The 18294-nt window shown below is 44.9% G+C and overlaps 1 protein-coding gene across 1 annotated transcript in view; it reads left to right on the top strand.

Annotated features, from left to right (window-relative positions):
• Positions 1–16996, top strand: part of LOC310775013 (plexin domain-containing protein 1-like) — a gene marked incomplete at its 5' end in the record, with an annotated part of 32295 nt that extends 15299 nt beyond the window's left edge. The window contains 13 exons of the mRNA XM_083635089.1: positions 652–819; positions 3582–3725; positions 4279–4348; positions 5860–5982; positions 6076–6194; positions 8574–8673; positions 8846–8941; positions 9044–9125; positions 10071–10131; positions 13127–13250; positions 14552–14587; positions 15509–15669; positions 16235–16996. Of these exons, the coding sequence (XP_083491215.1) occupies positions 652–819; positions 3582–3725; positions 4279–4348; positions 5860–5982; positions 6076–6194; positions 8574–8673; positions 8846–8941; positions 9044–9125; positions 10071–10131; positions 13127–13250; positions 14552–14587; positions 15509–15669; positions 16235–16360 (1410 nt within the window). The 3' untranslated portion in view covers positions 16361–16996. The remainder of the gene's footprint in view (positions 1–651; positions 820–3581; positions 3726–4278; positions 4349–5859; positions 5983–6075; positions 6195–8573; positions 8674–8845; positions 8942–9043; positions 9126–10070; positions 10132–13126; positions 13251–14551; positions 14588–15508; positions 15670–16234) is intronic.
• Between the last annotated feature and the right edge of the window lie 1298 nt (positions 16997–18294).

Raw genomic sequence — 18294 nt, 5'->3', positions numbered from 1 at the left:
AAATGAAGAGCGGGTTACACTAAATCAAGTTAATATCGCTTACACTATTAGTTAATAACCCAGAATTCACTTGATTCATTTTCTGTGTACATGACTGTCTATTCATGATCCAGATTATCAGAACCAATGAAGAGCAGAGGTACCACAGGGTATAGAAGCTGAATTTCTACGATTTCTGGACCATAATTTGACCAGATCCTATTTGAGCTTCCCTCACACATTTGGAGTCTGAGTGAAGGATCCAACAGTTCTGTTTTTCTCCCAGCGCTCTAATGCTAAAACCATGGCTGGAATGTAGAATTTGCTGCTTCGTTTGTTTTGGCAAATCTGCCGAACCGAAGCTTACCTGACGCGGCCAGACGGGGGCGCTATTCTGGCAGTGTCAGGTTAATCCGCTGCGGCTGAAGTCAATGCACGTTGGTTGCATATTGAGTGGCTACACTGTAGCTCTACACTTGCTACAGCAAGATGAGAACATGCCAATATATCAAGTCAGGAGACACTAGCTTGTTCCTTGAATCAATCCTCCATTTGTGAAATGAGGTCCTGGTTTTCCTCCATTGGGTCCACAAATGTCTTCTTGACAATGTTCCGTTCAAATCATGTCCTGTCCTGTTTTAGATGCACTGAGTTGGACCCCGCTGCACACAGATGGGGGACCCGTCCGGGTTGCACAGAACCAGCAGGACCCAGCAGCAGAGTCTGCACAGAACCAGCAGGACCCAGCAGCAGAGTCCGCACAGACACAGAGAAGTCCGCAGCACATCGGGGGGAGGAGTGGCCATCGACACCCTGCCTGACAACCTGACCCGCGTAGTGGTGAGACCCGGCAACGTCTTCCTATAACATACACCCAGGGGTTTTCAAAGTCTGAGACTGTGGGCCTCCCCCCCCCCCCATCCAGACAAAGCTTGGGAAAAGGTGCCCCCCCTCGCTCAATTCCTGGATGCATATGGGATCATGATTATGTTATTTGATCCCATAGACATTCAACAATTGAGCCAATATGGCCTGATATTACTATTTGACATAATTTTCAGCCTACACCAAATAGCAAATACATTAAAAAGGTCTGTCTGATGGCCTATTTGTTTGTGACTCTGGGAAAGTGGGATAAATCACAAGAATTCCCCAAAACTGCTGTATCTCTGAACTATCTCTTTAACCACATCACACACATTTAGGATATTCTATCTATGTGATCTCCTTTTGATAACTAATGTCGTACTCCATTCACTGAGCCTCCCCTGAAACTGCTTGGAGGCCCCCTGAGGAGGCCCGCCTCCCACTTTGAAAACCCCTGACATCACACAATCTAAAATGTTGGATATAGCTTCAGAGTAGTTTAAAGTTGAGCCTGAGCACGCGTGAGTCATTGCAGTAATCCTTGTGCAGTGACGGGTCACTCGGGGTGAGGCTTGTTGTTGAGCAGAACGGAGACAAACATCACAGCATTTAACATCAATCACAGAGGTCAGAGGTCAGTGTTACGGTTTCTCTGTTGGATAGTGCAGACAGGTGGATTTCCTTGGTGCAATTTCTCATGTAAATACTTTCTAGTATGTGTGTGTTTGTGCAGGTGTGTGTGTGTGTGTGTGTGTGTGTGTGCGTGCGTGCGTGCGTGTGTGTGTGTGTGTGTGTGTGTGCGTGCGTGTGCGTGCGTGCGTGCGTGCGTGTGCGTGCGTGTGTGTGTGTGTGTGTGTGTGTGCATGATGAGGCCTGCGTTTGTGTGTTGTACTCCTCATGCACTTGAATCAGCCTGAGTAAAATTTCCACCAAATAAATTGTGTTGCACTTTTTTTCCCCTCTTCCCCCCACAGTGCAAAGTGAAAACAGACCACGGCCTTGTCCTGCCAACTTACAGTGTTTGTTTAAGTGTGCCTGTGTGCGTGTGTGTGTGCGTGTGTGTGTGTGTGTGTGTGTGTGTGTGTGTGTGTGTGTGTGTGTGTGTGTGTGTGTGTGTGTGTGTGTGTGTGTACATGCATGCATGCATGTGCGTGCGTGTGTGTGTGTTTGTGAATGACTCACTAGTATTGGACAGGACCTCAAGTAGCCCTATGCTGTGCGCTGCTGTTGTCATTCTTTGCGTCTGATCCCATTTGTGAGACCCTCCATCTCTTTCCCACCGGGGCTCTCTCTCTCCTGCACATCAATCTGAGGTGCACCAGGCCTCTCTCTCCTGCACATCAATCTGAGGTGCACCGGGCCTCTCTCTCTCCTGCACATCAATCTGAGGTGCACCGGGCCTCTCTCTCCTGCACATCAATCTGAGGTGCACCAGGCCTCTCTCTCCTGCACATCAATCTGAGGTGCACCGGGCCTCTCTCTCTCCTGCACATCAATCTGAGGTGCACCGCGGGGCTCTCTCTCTCCTGCACATCAATCCGAGGTGCACCGGGCTCTCTCTCTCCTGCACATCAATCTGAGGTGCACCGGGCTCTCTCTCTCCTGCACATCAATCCGAGGTGCACCGGGCTCTCTCTCTCCTGCACATCAATCCGAGGTGCACCAGGCCTCTCTCTCCTGCACATCAATCTGAGGTGCACCGGGCTCTCCCTCTCCTGCACATCAATCCGAGGTGCACCGGGCTCTCTCTCTCCTGCACATCAATCTGAGGTGCACCGGGCTCTCTCTCTCCTGCACATCAATCTGAGGTGCACCGGGGCTCTCTCTCTCCTGCACATCAATCTGAGGTGCACCGGGCTCTCCCTCTCCTGCACATCAAACCGAGGTGCACCGGGCTCTCTCTCTCCTGCACATCAATCTGAGGTGCACCGGGCTCTCTCTCTCCTGCACATCAATCTGAGGTGCACCGGGCTCTCTCTCTCCTGCACATCAATCTGAGGTGCACCGGGCTCTCTCTCCTGCACATCAATCTGAGGTGCACCAGGGCTCTCTCTCTCCTGCACATCAATCCAAGGTGCACCAGGGCTCTCTCTCCTGCACATCAATCCGAGGTGCACCAGGGCCTCTCTCTCCTGCACATCAATCTGAGGTGCTTCAGCTGTAGGGGGGGGGGGGGGGGGGGGGGGGACTAGGGGGAACGTGTATTTAGATTGTTCCCCTCTCCTCACCTAGAGATCCCACCCTCCAGAAACACAGCCTGGTGTCAGGGAGTGGATATGGGAGAGAAAGTGGGTCACTTGCTGTATATGGAGCAGCTGGAGAGGCAGCGAGAGAGAGAGAGAGAGAGAGCACTGCATTTAACTGCTCCACTTTCCCGAGCCCACACTAAACCCCGGCACCATTGCTCTCTGTCACCTTGAACCATGGCATGCATTAATAATGCCGTCAAGACTGTGAGTTCTGTCTCAAGACGCATGTGTGTTAACGTGTAAACAGCGCCCCCAGCTGGCACAGTACGCCCAGAAATAGAGGAGAGGCATACTGTACATCCGCTGATGTCCTGCTGGCGTTAACCCTTATCCCTCCTCTGGCTCACCTGATCATGTTGAGCCAATATGACAGGCAAAGGTAAATAGTGAAAGTATCATGAGTAGGCTATGACCCGACCATGACCTGACCATGACTCGTGCCTGCAGAAAACCGCGTTGTCCTAACTGGCGCCCTCTTTCCGTCAGGAGGACTCCCAGAGGTACTACAGATGGCAGAGTTTTGGCCCAAGTGACAGACGAACAGACGACCTGTGGGTGGATCTGAGCACGCTGCAGCAGGGCCAAGTCAGAATTCACGGCATTCTGTCCAACACGCACCGACAGGCCGCGGTGAGACCAGCGCTCACGCATACCGTATACCATACACAACATAACCGTCCAATTTAAAGGGACAGCTCACCCCAAAACCAAAAATAGATATTTTTCCTCTTACCTGTAGTGCTGTGTTTCCATCATTTTGGTGTGAGTTGCAGAGTTCCCCCCCCCCCCCGACCAAACTACACCCACCAAACCATCTCCCCGCGCAGAAGGAAGCATGCATCTATAACATTCGCACGCTTCCTTCTGGAAATAGGAAATGAGTTCCTATGAAACTGCTTATACTGATTATCTTGAGTAACCGGGTCATGATTTCTGTCATGAAGAGACATTTGCTGTTGAGTTTTTCCAAATGTATTTTTTGAGCACCGCAAGCCGAGTGACATCCAGTTCCATTGAGAGAGAAGGTAGACCAAGCTAAGGCCGATATCTCCAAAACTCACACCAAAATGATCTAGATGGATAAATAGCACTACAGGTAAAGAGGGAAAATATATATGTTTTTGATTTTGAGGTGAACTGTCCCTTTAATAGCCATGTCTGATATTTTGCTTTTCTTTTGTAGAGGGTGGCACTTTCATTTGATTTCCCTTTTTATGGACACCACCTGAGACAAATCACCATAGCGACAGGCGGTAAGCTTTCTTCCTTTCTTCCTTATACTTGTTAACCCATTGATACCTGATGCAGCATTTGTGTGTGTATCCCTTTAAGACCGCGAACCGCGTTAACGTGGTTCGCGGTCTTAAAGGGATACACACACAAATGAGGGATATACACGCAAATGCTGCATCAGGTATCAATGGGTTAATGTAGCAGATCACATTTTATTTGGGTCTCCCCATCAGGAAACCGAACGTCTGCCAGTGAGCTGAAGGAGACTTTGCCCTCGCCTGGGGAAATATTCAGGCTATACACTAGACTAGATTGAGTTAATTGTAAATGCCTATTACTTTCTGATGATTCTAATTGCTTAAAGAATTGCTATACATGTCCTAAATTCTCTAATATGTGTAACGTACATTTTTACCCTAAGAGAATCTGCAAGAGAGTTATTTGTGGCTTCACCATTCCTGTTTCAGCTCCAGTTAAATGCTATGCTAATGGGTACGCAAGGGTCGGTTGCTGAAAAATTGATATTCAGTCGCAGAGAAATTACAACTTGTGGTCAAACGCTAGCAGATTGATTGTTCTTGTTCTTACGCACACACACACACACACACACACACACACACACACACACACACACACACACACACACACACACATATATATATATATATATAGTTGTGACACTGTGGTTGGATAGGATTCATATGAGACATCCCTCTCCCATCTCTCCTGTCACTCTCCACTGGCTCTGTAAGTGGATCATGAATTTTATTTTTTTTATTTTTTTAGAATTTGTGTGGACTAGTTTCCCATACTGTAGTAGCTGTGCGGGGGGGGGGGGGGGGGGGGGTATCTGCCCATGAGTTATCTGCTCATGCAGATAACAGCTGTAGGGGTTCATGCATTTTAAAACAAGGTAATCTCGACTTGCCCTTACACAGTGGTTCTCTGGGGGGTCGCGACATTATTTTGGGGGGGTCGCAGGATGGTTGTCTAAAAAAAAGAAAAAGAAAAAAAAAGAATGATATTTCTCCCATCATGATTAATAAATCTCCCAAACCAACGATATAATGTAGTAGCCTATTTATAAAACGACAGTATATAAACTATACGCTATATACAGTATAAACTGTATAAAACAGATTTCAGTGAATGGAATCAGTGTGTGCATGCATGCACGCACGCTCTGTGAGGGCCGTGGCAGTGCGTGTGTGTGTGTGTGTGTGTGGGGGGGGGGGTTGGGGGTCGCGAACCCGAGCCTACATCTTACATGATGAAGCACATAATGACAGGTGCACGCATATCAATCAATGCCACATAGGCATTCACCTGTTGAGAAATGGGAAATGTCTGACTGCTACAAGTTAACAGGATTAGAGCTGTTGCTGGATTGTTGGTCTTCTTTCAATCATCTCGCGTCAACGTCAGACATCATAATGACGCAGGAGTGCAAACAAGCTCAGAGGAATCAGTTGTTTGCCATCTGTTGCGTTGGGTCTTTGATGCGTGACCTTTGCCCCCTGACCTTCCCTAGGGTTCATCTTCACGGGGGAGATTACTCATCGAATGCTGACCGCCACACAGTACATCGCTCCCCTCATGGCCAACTTTGACCCCAGTTTCTCCAAAAACTCAACAGTGAGCTACATGGACAACGGTGAGTGGGACCTTCTCAGTGAGAGAGTGGCTTTTATTTTGGAGCTTCAGGTTGTTCTCGCTCTGACCTGCCTCCGTGTCCCGTCTGGCTCAGGTCGTCTGTTTGTGGTGCAGTGGGACAAAGTGCGGCTACAGGGTCGGGAGGCCGAAGGACCTTTTACTTTCCAGGCGGCCCTCCATAGCAACGGAACCATTGTTTTCAACTACAGAGTGGTAAGTGATGGGTTCCCTGTTGAATGGCGTTCTTCGCACTGTGAAAAACGTCCATCTTAGTCATAAGTCGTATAGTCTCATGAACAGTAAAGAGATCCAGCGCACACCAGGTTGTTAGATTGACTTGTTCTTTTAGTTAAGTTACATAAAACATAGCGTGACAACGCGTTTCGCAGTAGCTTCATCAGGGTCGCTTTACAACTGATTGGCACAGGGGTGGGTTTAAAAAGGCTGTACCAACAGGTGTCAACAGGTGATGATCATTAGAGGTCATGTGACAGCATGAGTTACAGATCATGTGACAACAGGAGGATACAGATCCATACAAATCCATGTCACATCAGTTATACATGTTTGAAAAGACAAGCACACTGAGTTGTAGTATAGTCCCCCCCCCCCCGATTTTTTATCCCATTTTTATCCCCATTAGTGCTAATTTAATTTATTTATCCTGGATGCTACTCCACCCTCTGCCGATGTGGGGAGAGCCGAAACTGGCTCCATGCTTCCTCCGAGACATGGGCAGTTAGCCAGCCACTTCTTTTCACCTGACAGAGGAAGCTTCACCGGTAGGACATAGCACGTGGGAGGTTCACGCTATTCCAACCAGTTCCCCTCCCTCTGAACAGGCGCCCTTAACGACCAGAGGAGGAACCACATTAGCAACCAGGATATTGCATGTTTTGGTGAGGGGGGTTCCTATATGAAGGAAACCCCCGGGAGGCACGGGGAGAACATGCAAACTCCACACAGAAAGGCCCTTTTGACGACCCCACCCGGGCGGTGGGCACTCGAGGACATGCGGACGGGCACGCATTCCTTCAGCGCTCACAGCGTCCCAGGTGGGAATCGAACCCAGGACCTTCGAGCTGTCAGGCGACAGCGCTTACCACTGCACCACCGTACCCCCCTTATACCCCCCGAATATAGTAATATCAAGTATCAAATGTAAATAAATATTAAAATAGATATTAGAAAATTAGAAAATAGAATTTTCTTTTTTCAATTATGTGGAAGAATATCAACGATTATGCAATAGCATGGTCAGACTATTTACTAATTTACATGGAAGAGGCCCCAGAATGGTAACAATGAAAACAAAAAACAGCCTATGTATCTATACTGTACTGCTGTACCTCAACTCTTTCTTATATATAGGGGAAGGGGTCTGTGCCAGGGGAGATCATGTAGTCATATAGTCTCATATTGAGCTTTCAAATCTTATTCGGCAAATAAGGTGAAATGACCGCTGCGGTGCTACTTGTTTCAGAAATGGTTGTCAATATGTTGAAACAAGTCAGACTAAGGCAGATCACAGCATTACTTCTATCAAGAAAGCGACACTTGGTTCTACAGAATTCTTGAAACACGTTGATTTTGTATTGGGATCAAGTGGAATTATCTAAGCCCACTGACTTTTTCTCTCCCACTCCCTTATGATTATGATTTTAGGTACAATGATTTGCTAAAGGCAACGATGACGTTGATTGGTAGAGTTCTTTCTCAGCACTATCCATCCTGTTCCTCATAGTAGCTCTGGAAAGTTGGGCGAAAAGCGAATGCAAGGTCACTGGGGTCGCGCTCCTGTACGTCCAAGCTGACTGAAGCTCACTGAAATGTACTTTGTGTGTGTGTGTGTGTGTGTGTGTGTGTGTGTGTGTGTGTGTGTGTGTGTGTGTGTGTGTGTGTGTGTGTGCACTGTAGATGCACTGTGTATAAGCCTGAGTCAGCTTATACATACAGGAGCGTGACACCAGTGACCTTACATTCATTTTTGCCAGAGCTACTATGAGGAACAGCATAGATTGTGCTGAGAAAGAAATCTACCAATCAACATCATTGGTAAGTAGCATAATAGGGCTAGACTTAAAAAAAAAATCAATTTATTTATTATTATTGTGACGAATCAGGTATTCGTCCGGGAACCAGGAGACTTAATAGTTGGTACAGGCTTTTATTCACGACTTCACACTCATGGCTCCGCTCCTAGCTTCACACACGTCCACTCATCTTCCTCGCGTATCTTGACTGCCTCATGCTCAGACAGGAAGTCCCACTAACACCCCGTTCCCCCCAGGAACAACCCCCCACATCAGTTCCTAGCTAAACCCCGAATCACCACATTACATGTCAAACCCCAGGGTCGCTACATTATTTTACAGTGTGTGTCATCAATGCATTCTTTTTAAATATTGATTGTCAAATAAATCAATTTAGATATCTTTTTGAGAGTGTGTATTTCCCTTTTTTTGCCTATTTCAAATCAATTTGCCAGAGAAGCCTTATTTGATGTCCATTTTTGTATTAGAAAACGTGGGGGGAAGGAAATGTTCAATCTTCAGCTTGCATGTTCAAAGAGACTGCACTCTTTACCTGCAGGTGCCTTTACCAGTGGAGAGGATCAACTCCACAGAGCATCCGGTGAAGGTGGGACTGTCTGATGCCTTCATGGCCCGCCTGCCCTCCTCACAGATCTCAGGTCAGTTTCCCTGAGAAGAACCCCATGTACAGAACTGTGTCACCACGACTGACCTCGAAACACAACCTTCAATATATACTATACTGTATCTCTGTATGACTCATCATCAAACATCAAATACAGTAACACAAAGCTTGCCAACCTACCGACATTTTAACTTTTGTCTTGAAAGATGCAAAGCGCCGGACGATCTACGAGTATCACCGTGTTGAGATTGACACCACAAAGATTTGCACCCGGTCTGCTTTTGAGTTCACACCGCTGCCCAGTAAGTATTCTTCAGTCCATCTAACATGATACACAACCCTCACCCTCACTATTCATCTTCATCCCCGTAACTCCAGAACACCATTTCTCCCGATTCCTCCAGCTTGTCTTCAGCACACCTCCTGTGACCTCTGCCTGACTTCCAACTGGACCACTGGCTGTGGCTGGTGCAACACGCTCCAGAGGTACAGTGAGATGATCATATATAGCGTGTGAAATATTATTTCTCTAGCAGTCAAGCCTTTAGAGCAGGGGTGGGCAATTATTTTTCATGGGGGGCCACATGAGAAACCCAGATTGTTGCCGGGGGCCGAACAAATATTGTCATGCCGTAACCCATGGATGGGTAACTTTGATGATAGAGAGGGCCACAAAAAATGTCCTCGCTACCAGGTTTTGCTCAGGGCCGAACGGCGCCAGCGTGAAAAATTTGGTGCATTTGAAGCCACGTTTAGAGGAATAACTCATTTTAAATGAACAGTTGTGATGTCATTATTCAGTCTTAACCACCAATATTTCATCCTTTTCTCACTCACTCCTATGTCACCACCTGCTCTCAGGGCTTGAAATTAACTTTTTTGACCACCTGCCAATATGGCTGCTAGACTTTAAAGTTACCAGCCAATTAGACTTTCCACTAGCCAAAATGTTTTTCTTGAAATAAATCAGAATATGAGTGGGTTAATTTAAGCATAAGTATCAGTAAGTGTCCCGGGATGATCAAAGCCTGTGTTGAGGGTCACACGAACAAAAATGCAGTCTTGAAGTTAAATAAATCCAAAACCAATGAGTTAATTATTTAAATGTCTAATTCAATGTAGCCTTTTAGTCATAAAGATTATTGAAAGATATTCCATATTCCAGACTGAAATGCTATAACAGAAGTGGAGTACTGGCCAGAATGACATGAACATTTGGACACTTATTCAGCGGGTATCTTGCATGTTGCGTTCAGGTGCACTGTGTTTTTGTTTTTTTTGCAATTCCATCGTGGGCCACACAGGTGGCGCCGGCGGGCCGCATCCGGCCCGCGGGCCGTAGTTTGCCCATGTATGCTTTAGAGTGCCAGGCCTCAGGGTCAGAGGGTCAGAGGTCAGGCCTCTCTCATGCTGTTCCCATTGGTGTTACAGATGTTCCGATGGAATCGACCGCCATAGACAAGAGTGGCTTGATTACAACTGTCCCGAAGAGGTGAGTCATGAGCACCTGTCTGTCCTGAAGAGGTGAGTCATGAGCACCTGTGGGAGAAACCCCAGGATGAGAGAGAGCAGCAGTTTGAAAGGTTTCTTCAATCTGCAGGTTTGGGACACAACCAAGGAACTCAAAATGTGGATGAGCACTCAAAGTCATGATTGAAGATTCATGATTACGTTAACACAGATAGAACTAGAGGGCACTCGGTAGAGTGCGTACCTCCGCCAACCTTTCTACGATGTTTTGTTGCGTTATGACCCGGTCTAGGGGTTTTGACAATTAACATAAACTTAGAAACTGACAACAATGAAAAAGTACGCGTGATTTTATTTTCACACATAAAAAAAGACAAACAGGGACACTGGGACTCTCTACTCTCACATGCTAACAGAACAAGCTAACTTAAAGCCTGAGGAGTAGGCCGAAGCCAAGGCTAGAGCAGGCATTTGAAGCAGCAGCTAATACAGCAAGTTGAGTCCAGCAACACTTGACAAAATGTACCAAACACATTAACAATATAAATAGAATAAATACACTTACTACTGCAACGTGGCTAAGACAGAGCTACCAAGCTACCTCAGCTTCCCAGTTGTCTAAGCCCAAAGACACAAGAGACATAATGTGGCTAGAAACAAGAGAAAAGCCAGCACTTCAAATGTCTTTTTGTTGATTTATTTCCTCGTGTACCTGGGCAGCAGCAACGAACGTTTCAGTCAAAGACCTTCCTCAGCGTTGTGAAGGTCTTTGACTGAAACGTTTGTTGCTGCTGCCCAGGTACATGAGGAAATAAATCAACAAAAAGACATTTGGAGTGCTGGCTTTTCTCTTGTTCATATCTCTTGCTTGCCCTGCACCCAGTGAGTTTTTAAATATTTTCGAGTGTGCTTGCAACCTGACTTTCTACATAATGTGGCTAGGACAGAGCTACCAAGCTACCACAGCTTCCAGGTTGTCTTAAGCCCAAAAGGTAACACAACAATCACAGTTTGGAGGAGCAAGGAGGGAGCATGGAGGCCCAGTGTTAGCACCACTCAGCTAAGACCAATCCCCCAGTGCCATCTACTTCTTCTTCTTCTTCTTTTGCGTTTAATGGCGGTTGGCAAACAACTTTCAGGTGCATTCTCACCACCCACTGATCTGGAGTGTGGACTAAAATCTATCTCTATGCACACCAAAAATTAATTCCTATCAAACACTAATCATAATTCCCCAGTGCCATCTTGAACGCACAGAAGTTATATAGGGGCCTGTCCCTGGAGTGGCCAATCCCCAGCGACGATGTCACCAGCCAATCTCTACTGGCCAGCCAATCCCCTACTGCAAACACACCTGCAGGGAATAAAGGTGCTCCCACAGCAGAGTCCTCTCACTCTCCACCACACACAAGGAGCAAAGATCCTCCTACAGAAGTGAGGTCTCACTCCACACAGAGTTACAGAAATGCACAAGGAATAAAATACTACATTTACGGCCTAAGGTGTAATTGTTGCATAACAGTTGTGTCATGAATTTGAAAGTTAGATGCCTTTTTGTGATTGGCCACGGCCATTACCCCGCCCCCTTTTGGCCAGTGAGCGTGGAAAGTTAATCAGTTCGAAGTTGGCCCATGACCTACCTACAAAGTTTCATGGCGTGTTACATGAATCTGTTTGGAAGTTAGGCACCATTTTGTGATTGGACACGCCCATTGCCATGCCCGCTTTTGACCAGTGGCCATGGAAAGGTAATCAGTTCCAAGTTGGCCCATGACTGTGTAGAAAGTTTTGTGGTATTACATGAATGGCCATTGCCTTGCGAAACATCCTGCAGACAGACAGAGAAACAGACAGTCAAACAGACAAACAGATAGTCAAACAAACAGATAGTCAAACAAACAGATAGTCAAACAGACAAACAGATAGTCAAACAGACAAACAGATAGTCAAACAGATAAACAGATAAACAGATAAACAGATAGTCAAACAGATAAACAGATAGTCAAACAGATAAACAGATAGTCAAACAGATAAACAGTCAAACAGACAAACAGATAGTCAAACAGATAAACAGATAGTCAAACAGACAAACAGATAGTCAAACAGATAAACAGATAGTCAAACAGACAAACAGATAGTCAAACAGACAAACAGATAGTCAAACAGACAAACAGATAGTCAAACAGACAAACAGTCAAACAGACAAACAGATAGTCAAACAGACAAACAGATAGTCAAACAGACAAACAGATAGTCAAACAGATAAACAGATAGTCAAACAGACAAACAGATAGTCAAACAGACAAACAGATAGTCAAACAGATAAACAGTCAGTCAAACAGACAAACAGATAGTCAAACAGACAAACAGTCAAACAGACAAACAGATAGTCAAACAGATAAACAGATAGTCAAACAGATAAACAGATAGTCAAACAGACAAACAGATAGTCAAACAGACAAACAGATAGTCAAACAGACAAACAGTCAAACAGATAAACAGATAGTCAAACAGATAAACAGATAGTCAAACAGACAAACAGATAGTCAAACAGACAAACAGTCAAACAGATAAACAGATAGTCAAACAGATAAACAGATAGTCAAACAGATAAACAGTCAAACAGACAAACAGATAGTCAAACAGACAAACAGATAGTCAAACAGACAAACAGATAGTCAAACAGACAAACAGATAGTCAAACAGACAAACAGATAGTCAAACAGACAAACAGTGAAACAGACAAACAGATAGTCAAACAGACAGATAGTCAAACAGATAAACAGATAGTCAAACAGACAAACAGTGAAACAGACAAACAGATAGTCAAACAGACAGATAGTCAAACAGATAAACAGATAGTCAAACAGACAAACATAGGAATGTTGCTTAGCATAGATATAATTCCTTCCATATTAAACTAGTAGAGAAAGGAGCAACAATTGTATCTTTTCTTGACGCATGCATTCACTCAGTATATTTAGAACAAGTGCAGTAGCCTACATTGTTTCTCGCAGGCGATGGGCACATGTGAGGACTACAACCCAGGGGGAACTGAGGGCTCCATGGGGTCCTTCAACCACTCCTCCCCTGGTCCAACGTCCTCCTCAGCAGAGCTTGAAGACCATCCTGTCACTGAGGGTAAGATTTCCTTTAAGCCACACAGGTAGGGGAGAGGGGGGTAGTAGGTACTGGGTTCCTGCTTACCTGGTCAGTAGAACTGCCCCCCCCCCCCCCGTACTGTACAACAAACAACACAGAATTGTAAATCTATCTCTAAATATCTGTCAGTTAGCTTTAGGACTTCATTGTAACTTGCATTATGTGGTCAGATGTGTCAGCATGGTGCATTCAAACCGCCTTGTCGACTGTTGCCTACTACTGGCCAACTTCTGTCGGCCGACTGTTTCACCTTTAGCTGCTTTGTGTGAAAAGGCTAATGTAGACTTTGAAATGTTATGGGACCAGTCTTCTTCTTATCGTGTCCACAAAGAAATGTCAGTTACAATGCTAGATGTGTTTCAGCCACACAGCTGAACACACTGCTGTCCTTTCTCATGAAACTCTGCCAAGTCCGATGCTGTGCAGGGGTGTTCCAGCAGGGGGCATATCAGGAGGTGCTGCATGGTTTGTGGTTCACCGTCATTCAAATATTCCCATTTTGCGAGAGTGGCGTTTACTCGTCCAACACCAGATCTTAGTCTGTTTAGGCATTTCCACACTGCATAGTTTGTGTCTGCTCCAGGGGGCAGTGCCTCGCTCGCCTGTAGCTATGGGACCAGTAAACTGTTCAATCTAGTTTATTGTTTAAAAAGTTAAGGAGTAATCTCATTTTGTTGTTGTTGTTGTTGTTGTTGTTGTTGTTGTTGTTGTTGTTGTTGTTGTTGTTGTTGTTGTTAATATTAATATGATGCAAATGATGGTGCAAATCATGCATAACATTTCTCAGTTGCAGTTAGGCTACTGTACAATGCACTTTGTGAAATAATTGTTAGCAATTCTTCTTGAGGACATTTTCACAGAAATGTCCAGAATTTAATCCAAATTATGAAAACAATTTTGTTGCATGCACCGAAGTATTTCCGCATGAAGTAAAGCTATCAGGCTTTACCCTAATTTTCTCGTACTCAATGGGTTAAACCGTTATTCACAGGTTTGGTGTTGTTGGCATGTAGGCCTAATAGTTCTGAATTTGAATTTGAATAAATTAATCCTACAGATTATTAATAGGTCTTATATAAACACCGTCATCAATAGATAAATGTTTGCTCTCTGTGCTTTCTCTGTCTGGTGTGTGCTACATTACTGCATTACTGCATTACTACACTTGCCACATTATGTGTCTGTTGCTAAAACGATTATGGCTGACTGTCTTGTCTATTTGTGTGTCTCCCTCCTCCCATCTCATTCTTCCATACAACAACGCTGTATTTTACCCACAGACAACACCAAACTTCACATTAACTACAATGGCGGGGGTGAGTTGTTGGCCAGCTAGTAACCCGTGTTTGCAAAAAAGGGGAACGCAGAATGACCACACCCATATTAATATATTGATTAGAGATGACAGCAATAATGTCAAATATTAGTGTAATTTCTTGTTATGATGACCCTTGCTGTTCCTAATATTTGAAGGACAGAATCTCTCCGTTTTAATTTCTGTGTCGTTCCACTGTGTTTGTGATGTGAATTTGTCTTGTCTGCTCTCGTGCTGCATCAGTTTTATGTGCTAGACTTAACAGATTGTTTTTTAACCTTTATTCACCTAGGTACTGTTTTCCTGGTCACGCATGCTCTTTCTCAGCAACATCATTGCACCTCACTCATACCATTGTAGCCTAGTCAGAAACCAGCCACCTTTCCAGTGACAAGAAGCCTTCTTCTCCGGGGACACCTCGGCATTCCGAAATGTCGGCACTCCGAAATACCGGCATTCCGACAAAATTGTCGGAATGGAGATCTGTCTCACCATTGCGAAAGAACCCTAACCCTAACCCGGGGGACCGGCTGGAGCTAACCTCTCCCAGCCCCTACGTCTAAACCTAACCTCTCCCACCCCCCATGCCTAAACCTAACCTCCTGCAGACCCTAACCCTAAACCTAACCTCTCCCACCCCCCACGCCTAAACCTAACCTCCCCCAGAACCTAACCTCTCCCACCCCTGTAGGCTAAATAACTCAAGATGCTATGTCGGAAAGGCGGACCTAATATCTTTCGCAATGGTGAAACCTTTTTTGGAGATAAAAAGGGCCGCCTCTCCGAAAGCATAGAAGTCAATGATCGGAATGCCGACACTTCGGAATGGCGAGATGACCCCCTCTTCTCCGGCCTTCAGGCTAAGCAGAAGTGTGCAGAATTACTTTGATAACAACAATCTCTCTTTTCGTTCTTCCTACAGACTTACAGACCGGCCCTCCGGACCATAATAATATAACGGAGAACACAGCCATCATAGCAGGCGTAGTGGCTGCCCTAGTTCTGCTTGTTGCCCTGACCTTACTGGCTGTCTACTACATCAACACGCACCCTACAGTGGCTCCACCGTTCTACCTCATGCAGGTGAGAAAAAATAACTCCGATCCACCCATTATGCTACAGATAGCTTGATGCAGTTTTAAAAAGTTTTCTAAAATTATAGCAACAACAAAAACAATGCTCAGGAGTCAGCGATTTCTATTTTTAAAGATAGCCCCATCTCCGAATACGAGTTTGGCACCTGGCTGGCCTTTTGGCAGCTATACAGCCTATGCTGCCTAACTCCAGTTCTGAGAACACAGAAGAGGCACGAGTCCTGCTCTCAGTAAAAGCAACTTTATTTATTCAACTTTCAAGGAGACTGAAACATCTCAGCGTTTTAGTGGACAGACTATATCTTGATTAATGAGACCTGAACCTAATCAGCACAGCAGAGGAGGCCATGGTTTCCTTCAGGGAGCCCTGGGAAATGGAGTAGTAGAGACAAGCACCATACAAACAAAACACCAAGTTAACACAGAGGTCGTTTGTCCTTGAACAAAATATAAAATATCCACTGTATCTTTAGGAGACAGAGTATCTTGAAAATGTGTATGTGAAGAATATCCAATATGTTTCTCTAGTGCTGATGCGTGTCTGTCCTCCTCAGCGACGCACCAATAACTACTGGCCCACTATGAAGTTCCGCAACCAAGGCTGCCACTCGAGCTACGCAGAGGTCGAGCTCGGGGGTCACGAGAAGGAGGGCTTCATCGAAGCCGAACAGTGCTGCTGAGGGTGCGGGGGACTTTCCAGGGCGCAGCCGGCGGGGCAAGGAGAGGGCACCATCTAGAGGACTGCAAAAGGATTACAAAAGGGATAAATAATGGACGCCGAGGCCAGCCATCGACACACGGAGTGTCCCTGTTCCAGCCTTGGTGGATGGACAGTGTCTACTGTAACTGTTACCAGCTTTCTCTGTGTGTCTTGCTCTTTGCCATCACAAAGGGGATGGAGGGTGGGGAAGGTCAGAGAGGAAGCTGACTTAAAAACAGGATTGACCAGAGCAAAATGTGTAACTGTCCAAAACCCACCGAGGCACGGGGATGTCAGGGAATGAAACTAACTAGCCTTCATACTGCAAACCAATGTACAGTTCAACTTCACTATGTGTTTTTGTTTTGTTTTTATCCAGTTCATGGAGTTATTTTTGTTTTTGTTTTGTTTTGTCTTATGAAATGTCTAAGTGAACAATGATTGGTTTATAAAACGCTATATCCATGTGGACTTCACTATAACAGATATTCAGCCATATAACTGATAGTGATTATAATGATCATCGTGAACTGCTCTGGAGAAAATGCGAACATTTGTTTTGATGAGTTTTTAGAGTCATCGAGTTATCTGAGAAAGTTTTCTTTGAATCTTTCTGTTTAAACCTCTCCCAATAAAAATGTGTGATCAGTTTTGATATTAATTTTTGTACTCAAATTCTTACTGCTGACTTGAAAACAAAAGTGTGTGTGTGATGGCTCATGATGTTAGTTAGACCATGACCATAGTCTGCGTTGGTGATGGTCTCTATGGTTATGATGAATACAAATCAGTTTAAATACAACTCAGTTTATTCCTCTGACATTCTGTAGTTTCTCTTCACTGTCTTGATCTTAGTTTAATAGCTAACCTGGACTCTGTCAAAAGTGATATAACTACTATAACTATACTATAACCATCTCTCAAGTGAGCACCACTGCATGTAAACTGTTTTATTTTAATGCTGACATGCAGTTTTGATTGTTGAGTAGGCTAGCCTAGACTAAATGCTAATGCTAATGCAAACAGAACCAATGGCAATGAGTCAGCCGATGAAACCTACAATTTCAAAACAAAATCCTGAAATCCCTTCAAAACGTTCCTTCTACTTTCTATCTTTACTCAGGCTGCTAAAATGCAGAATAGTGTGAATGGATAGCTAGGATGCCAAGCTATTCTAATCTACAGCCTAGGCTATAGCTAGGCTACTGCAAGGTCGTCAATTAAGTCTCTGCATCTAATATAATGCAAACTTCAAGACATTTATGTTTTGATTAGCTGAGAAATGACGACCGGCGTAATTGGTCAAAGTTAAATTATTTGATTTAGATCACCAAATTATGCTCATCTTCTTTTTTAGATGGCCTATGGCTTAAAAATACATTTGTGTAATATGTTCCTTCCATTTTAATGATAAATAATTGAAAATAATTCGAGAGAAAAAATGAGGGGGCACCCGGATTTGAACCGGGGACCTCTTGATCTGCAGTCAAATGCTCTACCACTGAGCTATACCCCCGATGCGATAGGGAGTGGAGTTTCGGTAATTTTTAACCATTAGGCCTACCCGTCGACGACAGCAGTGTGGTAGCATTTACCATGCCTTAATATTGTTATGACACAACGCGTTTTAGAACTAAACCGGAGCGAACATGCAAACGCGGCATTCACCGTCATTCACACAGTAAAAGACCGACATGGCGGCTCAACTTGTAATGGCTTTCCTTGTACGGGAGAGGGAGACAAACTCTAAGATAAACTTGAACGGTATGAACCATAGACTGTAAAAATAGGTATGAACTGATCCAAGGACTTTCCAATGACCATCACAATCTGGAATACAGTCAAAAGAAAAATGTTTGTGCAGTTGTTGTCTTTAGTTCTACTTTCACACACATTTTAGGGTGTTCGTAGACG

This window comes from Poromitra crassiceps (genome assembly GCF_964638095.1).
Source record: "Poromitra crassiceps genome assembly, chromosome: 4".
NCBI lineage: Eukaryota > Metazoa > Chordata > Actinopteri > Beryciformes > Melamphaidae > Poromitra > Poromitra crassiceps.
Note: the sequence above shows the minus strand (reverse complement) of the source record. Positions and strands in the feature narration are given on the sequence as shown.